Here is an 11757-nt window from a genome sequence, read left to right on the forward strand (position 1 = left end):
TCACTGATTATAAGACGGGCTGATTGTAAGTGTAGCTATTTTCAATTGGTTGCTCCCCATAATAATTTCAATATCTAATTTTAATATCGCACGCACGCACACATCGCCACCTCGCAAGTGGTCAATAAAAATGTGAAGAAACTCTGAAATCAGTCATCGGAAATAGATTGCTTTTAATTGTTATTTAATCTCGGCTCGTACAGATACATTCAAGGTTAATTGGTTATGGGATGGGATTCGAGGCCTGACGGAAGAAAAGGAGCCATGAGTTTGATGTTGGTAGGAATAGGAAGGAGGAAGTTGGCCCAAAGGCACTCGACACGTCTGCCAGCCTTGTGCAATGGCCAATGGATGAGTTTCGGGGCCTCGGCTACGGATCTTTGGCATGAGCCTCACGTCATAGATTGCATTTTGGCAGAGGTGCTGCGGGAAATTGGGACGCCACATGAACACGTTTGTGCAGCTTGTGCAATTTTCCCCGGGCAACCGCATCACGTACTTCTCACCAAACTTATTCTATGTTCTGCTGCTGCTTTCCCAAAAGCCAAATGGCAAAAAAAAAGAAAAAAAAAAACAAACAAATAGATATTTCGAAAAACTAACAAAAAGGGCGACTGTATCTTTGGAGGCTAAAACGAAACCTATCATCTGACATTCCCAGTGACATTTTCGTATCGTCTCGATGGCAACTGCAGCGCCCGAGGGCCCAGACTTCATAAAAGCCTGGCTTAAATATCAAATTTGGCCGAGTATTTAATGAAGTCATTCGGGGCGTTGCAGGCTCTCCACTCCAGCTCATCTTGTTATACATCCGCCCGAGCTTCATCATCATCGTGCCAGCGATTCATTTATCATCTCGTTACCCATCATCGTAATGATCGTGCCACGGCGATGATCTGCAACATTTTTTCACCACCTCAACACCAAGACTTGGCCAAAACGGCGAGAGCAACGCTGCGCTCTCTTTGGGCCATTCTGAGAGTCTCGTGGATGTGGATGCTCTTGGCTCCAGCTCCACGGAGGCAGATGATCTAGAAGTTAGGCGCTAGACTTGCCTCAATTGTTCAAACCGCTTTTTCGTTACTTTTAGGTGCAGTTGGCAACGCGAACGCCGCTGCTACCGCCGCTGCCGCAGTCGCCGTCGCCGCCGACGTCGCTGCCAGCGTCATTGAGCGTTTATTATAAAAAGCAAGCGCATCTCCATTGTCTAACCTAATTCAAAACGTTCGTGTACTTCGTGCGGTTGTCTAGGAAATCAAACTAGCCGAACCTAAAAACATAAAAGTTGCGAAATCCAACCTGCTAAATAAAATAAAACCCTCCCCCGCCCGGTGAAAGTAAGAGTTAATACAACTATCGTGGCAAACGAAGGACTGCAAATTAAATAGTGTGCAATAATCATACAAATAATACAATATAAATGACATAATTGACAATAAATTTAATTAAATTCGATTCAATTTCAACTTCAGCCAGCGGCGTTTGTGGATACACTACTTTTTGCCATCGTCTGTGAACGTAAAATCGAAACTCAACCAACAAAATGATGTCCTTCAAGTCGTTCGTCCTGCTTGTGAGTATTTATACGTACATAAAACAAGGACATATATTTCTGGGCTGGAAAAAAAACATAGCTAACTAAGCCTACATAAATCAGTTGGCCAAACAAATCATATGAGATTTCGCAGGCGTGTCCTTTGGCTAAAGCGAAACTATATACATATGTGTGTGTGAAAAGGCCAGCAAGCTAAGCTTGTTATATGTCAAATTTGTTTATCGCTGGGAGGGAAAAACGACCCGTGGTCACTCAGTGTCCTTTTTCGTCTACAATGTCATTTTTCTGCTGCGGCTTTTGGGGCAAGTTTAAATGGGATTTGCCAGGAGAACTGAAGGCAACTACCCATCAAACTGGTTGTTTCAAGTGCCTGGCAAACTGTTTGCTTCCCTTTTTTTTCTTTCGTTTTTTTTGGTAACACTTGCCGTCAATGGCAACGAAAATGATTGCATAACTTGCCACACGTCTGCCACAGAGCCTCTCATCATCATCATCATCATAATCAAAACCCAAGTCCACACACACGCGAAAGTCAAGTGGCGAAGGGGACAAAGTAACCCCGCCGAATCGAACAAATTGCAAATAATCAAAGACACTTAAGTGCTCCACTCCGCTCTGGTTAATATATATATGTACTCCTCCATGGATACGCATTCAATATTTGGCAACATCTGCGCTTGCCAAGTGCCACGTAAAATACGCCCCAAGTCTAAGCAATACTCCCTGATTGTTCCTAACTAAACACTTGAGTTTAGGAGCAGGCTAAAAGGTTGTAGGACGGAGGACACATGTTGGTAATATATTTCCCCTTTCGTATTTAGGCATCATCTGAGGAAAATTGCAAACCTTTTTGCTCCACTTGAACAATTGCAAATATATAGGACTTCAACTTGACTTTGTTTTGTAGCCAAACTTTTCTTAGCTCGTGCTAAATTGACACAAGTTTTTTTCATCAAATTGTTGAGAAATATACTTTATACTTCACTAATATAGTTTCCTAAAAATATTTATATAATTTGTTTCGAATTGCTGTGCAACTAAGCACTTTCTAGGTGATCCAAAATCCTTTCTGCTACCTATTAATTTACATATTTTGCTTTAGAAATTCAGCATATTCTCACAATTTTATTGTAAAATTACAGTATTGAATACTTTTCCTGGAAGACCAGAAGTTAACCCGCAATCAAGAGCACACTTGTAAAATGCGAAATACTTTCACTTGTTCGCCATTGTTAAAGCATTTTTGAATCGCGTTTTGGGACTACGCCCTTAAGCAGGCAACAAAATAAAACAGACGCAAGTTTCGCTGGCTGCTCCTCGATGTCCTTTTATTTTTTGTAACTGGGGCGTGTTAAATTGTTGGTGCGACACTTGGATGCAATGCAGGTCCAGACGGCAGACCACACTGTCTGGAATCCATCCAAGGTACCTCCCATTCCGCGTTACGTGAGCACACAGGAAAAAAAAACCAAAAATGTCTAAGAAGATTGAGATATAAAATTATATTAATAGGTGCTCACTGAAAGCCATTTAAATGTGTTAAGATTTTTAAAGAAGACATAATTACAATTTAATTGGTCATATATCATGTAATTACTCGAATGAATTTTTACGATTAACGTAATCGTGATTGATGGGCGATCATACCAAGTAGTAATATATGCAATGTTTAAGGCCAAACTGCAAGTGTTAGATCTGAAATGTTGTTCTATTTGCCATGTTTTTCTGGGATTTTTCTCGCAGTGCACTCCTCCATCTCTGGTGCGTCTGGTCTGCCAAGCAGATAACTTCCAAAAGGTACAGCAGACGATAGCAAAGGAGTAGAGTTTGGAGCAGAGTGTAGAACTCCAGCCAGACGCGTGTAATTTGCCGCTTGTAACTTTTTGACTTTTCACCAGCGATTCCCCATTTCCCCAAAGCCGCCATTTCCCCCTTATTTTCTTCTTTTTTTGCCTTGTTTTGGCCCGAACCGGGCGAAAAACAGCAGACACGGCAGCGTACCAAGCTGAAAATAAAAACCAGGAGCCCAACCACCACTGCCACACATCCGCCCACCAAAAGGCAGACACTCGATAGACAAATGGCCGCTGGCCAGTCGAGTGCACGGGCTTTTGAGAACATCGGGGCGAGCATGTTTTACATGTTAATTTCCAGCCCGCGGAGACCCAACTGGCCAACTACCCAGCTAGCCAGCTAGCCAACTATGGAGTACAGAGTACGAATGCGTCGAGCACCCACACCTAGCTAGTAATGCCCAACTGCTGCTGCATATTAATGCCCATGATTCCCAGCTGCTCATTTTCGCACGCGAAAATTGCAGAACTGGTGGCAAAGAATCCGAGAATCGATTGGTAGCATTGACTGGCATTCGTTCGGGCACGCTTTTGAATTTCAAATGACAAACCTAAAATATTCACAGTTTGATATTTGAGTCCATCCGATGCTGCTGCTGCTTCTGCTGCTGATGATGATGATGAGCTGGCAAAAGCCGAAAGTCGAAGCTGCAAATTCTGCATTCTGCATTCCGCATTCTGCATTCTACAAATGCTGAATTGTTGCATTCGCCGGCCGCAGCGAATGGGGAATTGTGAATGCAGCCATGATGGGTCAGTGCAATGCTGCCTCCGATTCTGATTAGAGCCGCCTGATTATGGCCAATATATCGCATGTGTGGCCAAAAGTCTTTCATTGGCTCATCGCTGCACTGCTGGAGATTCGAGTGTAAGCGATTGCCCAATGAATGATGGATGTGTGAAGGGTATTTCAAAGGGATATTTGCATTCTGTCGGGCTATTGGTAAAATTCTACAAATTATTTTTAATAATTCCTGAGCAGAATAAGCATGACTTACTATAAATAATCTTAAGCTAAGGCGGCTTAGAGCAAAAAATGCCAGACAAATTTATATTCACAGTTATCACTAGAAGTTCCACTTTATTTTATCGAAATATTTCAAACTACAAGTCCATTTTTTTTTATAAACGTCCAGCTTATAGCAGCGTATTCCCCCATTCGTCATTTCAGACAGGCTCTACCCTTGCATTACAAATTCAATTTTAATTGAAATAATTTGGCAGATTTGCCAGATTTCGCTTGATGCCGATTGGCATTGCCTCAAAGCTGATCCGTGCTTAGGTAATTGAGCCCGGGGGTCGTCGAATGGGCGCTCAGACCCATTCTTCTGCCTTGGAAGTATGCAATTTTGCGGCTTCGCCGATATTTGCTGTATCTTTGTGCGGTTTTATTGTCTTTGGCAATGGCTCGAATGCGGGGGGGAAAAAAATCCAAACGAAGAAAACCCAAATGGCAAAAAATTAATGACGCTTGAGCAAGCGGCAAGTGCAGCAGCATATATGCAGTATGAGTTGCAAGAGGGGCTTCTGCGGGGAAATGGTAACCAGCGAAGCATCTGCGCCTTTGTGTGTGTGTGGTAATCTAATTAAATCGAAATTTCAGCTGATTACAAAAGCCCAGCCTCCGCCTCCGAATTCGCTAATTGCCCAACCAAAACCAGAGCGTCCAACGTGGCGTATGCGCAATGTGAATAAGAGGCACTTCTCCCGTTTCCCTTGGGCGAGGAATTTTTAATTGCACTATTCTGGCTGCAAGTGTTATTTCGTCGGCGCTTTTGTCCACAACAGCTGGCAATTGGAAAATTAGTTCACTGGGGTTTTTAACCGAAATTTTAGCATTTAAACGGCGTAGAAATATTTCAAAGTCACACAAATACTGGAAAAAGTTGTACTTGGTTTTGATTGTGTGCAACAATTTTGGTAGTTGTGGTTTCTGCACAACAATTTTGGCTTATAATTTTCACTCGATTTAAATTTTATTTTGTTGTACATCAAATGCTTAATCCAAAACTATAAGCATAGAAACTAAAAACCAATTAAAACCATAATTTAACCATAATACCACATTGTGTCTATTTAACTTATAATCAGTTTTTATGAGACAAAAAAGCTCCCACATAGTTTTTATAACATTTTAAGTAATTGCACATGAACAGCTTGCAAATGCATAGTTGGTCATAAACAACTACTCGAAGTATTCGATCGTAGCATATAATTTATAAGTTTTTTCTCGCCCGTTTTTGGGTATTTGAAAGGTTAATATCTTTATGGATTTAGCCGGCGGCTTTGTTGCATTGAAGTGTGTTATTTAATTCGGGTTAAATAGGGTTAATGTGGTGTAGAAGAGGCCCATACTAGCTGAAGATCTGCCGATAAACAGGCGAAGAGAAATTGACTTATCACAGGTTAATCCCCAAGGAGGCCGTGAGTCGTGAGACAAGCTGGCCAACCTTTGATCTTTGGCATTGTCCTTGTATCCACCGGGCACGTGACTCTGTGGCAAACAGCTGGGAACATTGGGTGCAAATTGCACAAGGAAATCGCAAAGAGCTGATTGAAATCGTCTGAGTTGCCAGCAAGTTGCAAGTTGCTAGTTGCAAGTTGCAACAAAAGACTCAAGCGGCGAACTGCAAACTGCAATAAAAGTCATTTCCCATTGCCAGCTCTCTTCTCCCGCTGCCGCCTGCCATTCACTTGGCCCATTAACTTTTATTTCGCCAAATTTGCATTTCAATGCCCCCAAACGAGGGGGAGAGTTGCTTGGAAACACACAAAAAAAAAACCGCACAGCAACATGCAACATGCAACAGAGCAGCAAAAGCGATGCAGATGTAGATGGCGATGAAAAGGTCAACCAAATGTTTGTTGTTCTACTGAACGAGTCGCGACGCGGAGTCGTGTCGTGTGTTGCAAGTGCATGTTAATCTAACATCTATGTAGGGGACTTTTTTTCGGTTGTGCTGCTCTGGTAATTGCTGGGAAGCAGCTGCGATGAGATACGGCACAAAAAAATGTGCAAAAATTCCATAAATTAAGACAACATGGCATCCATAAGTAGGAAGCCAGCCAAACCTCATCATCGACCCACGGAGTGGGCGTTGCAGAATGCTGCTGGAGTTTTCTAGGGGTGCCGCCGCTCCAAAATGATGCAACACTTGTAAAATCCATCTGAGTATCTATACATATATGTGCCTCCATATTCCCGAATGACGTCTTAATAACAACGCGAATACCAACAAACAAAAAGCCATTGCAGCAAGATCTGAAACCAACATCTAAGCTCTTTTCCCAGACAGGGGGACCAATTAAATTAATTAAACAAATGCAACTGCAGCGACACATCCGTCCATCTGGATTTTTATGAAGACATTTTGGCGTAAACATTTTTATTGCCCACCATAAACTATTGCCATCCGATCCGATGCGATCGGCTTAAGCATATTAAATGCTAACCGCCCATAAATCAACCGAGCTCAGCTCCAGACACTCGAGTTTGCCATTTAAGCCGCGTTCAAAAGGCGATTGTCATAAATAGATACATAGATACATCTAAGCGGATCGCTGTAATTCGGCATCCGACTCTGTAAACTGGGTCGTGATCAAATGTGAGCGGGGATGTGGGCAAAAAGTCGGACAAATGTGAAGATTTGCACAATTATTACTTATTTATGGTACGCCAAACTCAGCCAGACTTGGTTTGACCTATAATCTTTGTGGCGCAAAGTCTACAACTTCTTTGGAGTTTCATTTAACCAGCTCTGTGCTCACCTGTAATTAATTTAAACAATATTCACTTGATGTTCCTGTGTGGCCATCAAGCTCGATGAGTGACCAGTGGGCGGACACAACAATTTGTCTAGAAGTGGAGGTACATCTATCTACACATTTATGCTTTTCCACGGACTTCCGCACATAGCAGTGTATATGCTATGATTAATTATGGAAGAGCTCGAACAAAACTTGTTGATTTAATAAAACAAACTCAATAGAGCCGGCAAGCAGAGCTCATTGCTGTAATTAACAACTCGGCCCGGCTAACGGCAGCATAATAGCCATTTAATAATAAGCCGGACAAAGCAAACAATTGTTAATTTATTGGATTGTGCACGATTAATGATGCTTCAATGCGAGCCGGCTCGTGCCTTTGGGATTTTTTTTTTCATTTGGTGGGGGGGCAAGATACGCACCTGCGTGCGATGAGCAATAAAGCAAAAGTGCGGGCACTTGGCCAACAAAAATCTTAATCATAGAGCGCCGTTTTTGGTAGCGCCACCAGCGGGGCAAGATCAATGCCTGCCTCCACAGCGGAGTCAAGGTGCTGCTGGCCACCAAGCATGGCAAATGGGAAAGCCACAGACCATGGCAACGCAGGAAAACCTTCGCGTCTAATGAGCATTCTCCAGCAATGAGAACAGAACTTGGAACACATTAAAGCTTGAAATGCAATAGTCATGGTTGCCAAGACCAAATAAGAACAACCGAGTAGTCAAGGCAAAAGAAGACACTTGATAGTTTCCCATTGGAAAGTTAAGATTTTGAGAAGAATTGAGCCAAATATAGTAAATATTTTAGAGCTTAATCCTTTAAATGCCATTCATCCCATTTGGCTTAAAACATATTTCTAATAATGTATTTAACTTTAAGCCATTGCAAATATTTGACTGTGTTTTTATCTACTAAGCCCACCGTTGTGATCTTAAATAACCAGCAGATTCGTTGCCTGATTGTCTCAATCTTTCAGCCAGACTTTTGCCGCCCCTTGTGCCAACTTTGGCTATACCATTTGTTGCAACTTGGCTATCTGCAATTTTTGGCCACTCCATCGCTCGCCTTCCACTCCCTCCCCTCTTGCCCATTAGATTTCGGCTGTCGACAAGTTGCCGCAATTTATTTTGCGGCTCTTTTGCCTCTTTTATTTAATTAACACGCAAATTATTTGCCGTTATTTTATTGAAGTCGACAGTTAGTTTTTTTCTTCTATTTGCTAGGCCGACTTGAGATAATTACATTTGTTTTACACGGACAATTGCCGTTGACATGCTTATTGGCCAGGTTTTTGTGTCTGTTACCACTTCGAGTTTTGTACTTGAAGAACCTGAAGGTTAGGACCACCCAGCGCGGTAATTGCGGAAACTTTAGTGGAGCTAATTAATTTAAATTTAAACTCATTTGATGGGTGAGCAAAATGTGTAAAACGCCGGTGGAAATTGCCCGATATGCCTCATTAAATATATGGGAAAATTTAATGGATATTACACGGATTAATTAGGAGTACATTACCTTATATATAGATGAATTCGTTGGGATATATGTAGCATGCCTTAAAGCTGGAAACTAAAATTCAAGACAATTTTTTCTTTAAATATTTATTACATCAATTTATAATAGATAAGATGCAAAGCATAAACTTTTATTAGTTTGTTAAATACTTTAGAAGGTGAACTGGAAATGCTTTGAGTAATGTGTATTAATATAAACATAAACACATGACTAAAAAAAAATAGGTACATGGAAAATTAATTAAGTTTATTTATAATTTTATGATATTTGATTCCCCATCGCGATTATAGAATCGATTGAGTTTATCCATGGGAAAGCCTCGTGCGAAGCGGAATCCCACTTTCCTTGACCAAATATGCTCCCATGTGGCTGGAGTTACACGTTCGGCCAACACGTCGTATGCGCAATTTAGCAATATGCACACACAACTAATCAGCAAACAATGTAAAGCAGTTCCCACCTGTATCGCTAATGATACCGATAATAATGATCAATGCCCCAAGCTTGGCCGCATAGAATATTTACTATATGTATGTGTGTTCCGCTGGCTGTGGATAATTTAGTGCCAGTGCGGCATTTCCGCAATCCGTTGCAGCATGCATGCATGTATGTACATATGTAAATTGAAAAGTTGGCAGCTAAAAAAGCACACAAACGAGACATTAGATGACAGGCAGAAGCCCCGCGGATTGGCCCGGCCAAGTGGTTATGGCAACTGGTTGACCGGCGGCTGTCGGCCAACTGATGGATGGCTGCAATCTGACATGTGGATGCGTTGACGAGCTGCCGTCACCACCAACCAACTAACGTCCAACATCGTTGGCCACCATGTGCATGTGTCAATTAGCCGTGTTTAAAGAGCGGAATCGCGGAATCGCTGCATCGGCGGCAGATCGCCACTAACCTCCGCCATTTGCTGCCCTTTTGCGGGCGATGAGCAAACGCCTTTCGGGCACGTTCTAAATAAATTGCCGCCTCTTTGGCTGCTGCTTCTGCTTGGGATGCACCTGCTCCGACGTGGCTGAATGTCAGTCGCGATCTTATCGGAGCTTCTACATCCATTTGCAACCGTTCACTTTTCAGTTCGCCCTCTTAATTTGACCTTTAAGTCACTGATATAATGTCGCACCAAGTGCCCGGCTCTTACACCGTGAAAAAAACTAGATATATGAAATTAAATAGGAAATTTCATCACACGAAAACATAAACTTCATAAAATTGCAAGTATTTCCACTACATTGCATTTTTATAGAATTTCTTTATATAAACTAGTTAAATGTTAATCCAGACTTGGTTTATTCTATGTGTAGTTCAGCTTACTAAATTAAATTCCATTCGATTGTCTTGCAGAGCTTATCCCTCGCTGCCATCAGTGCCTATGCCTACGCCCAGATCGCCCCAGGCTCCAACGCGTACCTCCCGCCCACCAAGAACGGCTACGACTACTCGGAACCCAAGACCCCATTCGTGAGTATTGCTCCCATCTGAATTATCTATCTGACTATGTGAGGGTATGTGGATATATGTGGGTATGGTGCCATGTGGCTATCTGGCCGAATGGCCTGGCCAACCGCCTCAAATTGAATCCCAGTCAACGGACTAATTACGGCCATCATTCTGGGAGCAGTTGCAGTCACAGGCAGAGGCAGCCAACTCCAGTTGGATCCAGTCGAGATTTGTCGCCGCATTTATCACCCGGAGTGCTGTGGCTCAACTCAATAAATGCGGCACGTCATGCTGCTGAATGTCGGGCCCAAAATGATGGCAACATTTCGAATCGTTCGCTTGGTGAAGGGCTTTGGCTTTGGCAGTTGAAAATGAATGGAAGTTAACCTTTCGAGATCCCCCAACCAACTGGCAGATCGTTGCGAAAATAGCACAATAATGCAGGTGAACTTCCATAACGCGAAGTTCAGCAGTTCAAGTTTTCCTAAGCTAACAATAAATATTTGGCATCACTACTAAGAGTTGTAATTCACTTCGACAATGAGTAATGAGTAGTATTTACACCCCATTTGGAAGTTATAGCTATTTCATTTTTGACTTTTCCATTTGCTAAATGGTCTGTAACTCCCACAGAAGCCCGGCCCACCTGGAAGACCAGCGGCACCTGGACCCCGGCCACCCGCACCACCCGGCACTCCTCGCAACATTCCTGGCCAGCCAGCCGATGTGAGTATATCTTAATCATCATAAACAGCAATCATCAGCCATTGAAAAGATCAGAGAGCAGTGGTTAATGAACCATTGTAATGCGTTTAACATAGATGCATTTTTATTCCAATTTGATGTTCAACATAATGTTCACTCAGCCAACAAGAGTAAGATCAAAGATCAGTTTGTCATCGCAGAGATATATCTTTATTATGATTGCCAAAAAAAATCGTTATTAAGATACAGATACAATTAAGATTTGAGATTATTTTGATTTATTTGTCAACAAAAACTGTGCTTGTTAAATTAGAACTGACTTGTTTAATTTTAATTCGTAATTGTATTTTTAGTTTTTATTTTCTTACTAATCGTGTGTTATCCATTATCCCAAATGCAGGACCATGTCCACGTGCCTGGCATGCCGTACGACTTCGAGTACGCCGTCCAGGATCCGGAGACCGCCAACGACTATGCGCACAAGGCGTCCAGTGATGGCGATGTGGTGACCGGCGAGTACCGCGTCCAGATGCCCGACGGAAGGACCCAGATCGTCCGCTACACCGCCGACTGGAAGACGGGCTACCACGCGGACGTGAGCTACGAGGGCGAGGCCACGTACCCGCAGGGTCCACAGCCAGGAGCTCGTGGCGGTGGCGGCGGTGGTGCTGGTGGTGCCGGTGGGTACAAGTACTAGGCGTGGGTGGTGCTTCGACTGGGTCAGCTGGGGTCACATATGTATCTTGCGAAACGTGTAAGCCTTACGATATACCAATAAAAAGTATTGATAAACTAAAGCGACCACTGGTGTTTGATTTTCGGAACTACTGTTAAGTCTGGAGCTTTAAGATTGTTGGAATTTGAATTAGGTACAGGTGTATATTAAAGTTCAACAAAATCACCAACGGGAATTGTATT

General features: G+C 42.7%; 1 protein-coding gene across 1 annotated transcript; it reads left to right on the forward strand.

Annotated features, from left to right (window-relative positions):
* The first annotated feature begins 1226 nt into the window (after window positions 1–1226).
* Window positions 1227–11636, forward strand: LOC117136675 (cuticle protein 19). Its single transcript, XM_033297679.1, has 5 exons — window positions 1227–1337; window positions 1473–1573; window positions 10039–10155; window positions 10768–10860; window positions 11240–11636. The coding sequence occupies exons 2-5, from the start codon at window positions 1544–1546 to the stop codon at window positions 11534–11536; spliced, it is 537 nt and encodes a 178-aa protein (XP_033153570.1). The 5' UTR covers window positions 1227–1337; window positions 1473–1543; the 3' UTR covers window positions 11537–11636.
* The last annotated feature ends 121 nt before the right edge of the window (window positions 11637–11757 follow it).

Source organism: Drosophila mauritiana, chromosome 2R, assembly GCF_004382145.1.
Source record: "Drosophila mauritiana strain mau12 chromosome 2R, ASM438214v1, whole genome shotgun sequence".
In the NCBI taxonomy this organism is placed as follows: Eukaryota; Metazoa; Arthropoda; class Insecta; order Diptera; family Drosophilidae; genus Drosophila; species Drosophila mauritiana.

Bases quoted from the DNA above. Each gene is read 5' to 3' on its own strand.
- LOC117136675 (XM_033297679.1), top strand. From the start codon at position 1,544: ATGATGTCCTTCAAGTCGTTCGTCCTGCTT. The intron at 1,574-10,038 runs GTGAGTATTTAT...ATTGTCTTGCAG, and splicing joins TCAAGTCGTTCGTCCTGCTT to AGCTTATCCCTCGCTGCCAT. The intron at 10,861-11,239 runs GTGAGTATATCT...TCCCAAATGCAG, and splicing joins TTCCTGGCCAGCCAGCCGAT to GACCATGTCCACGTGCCTGG.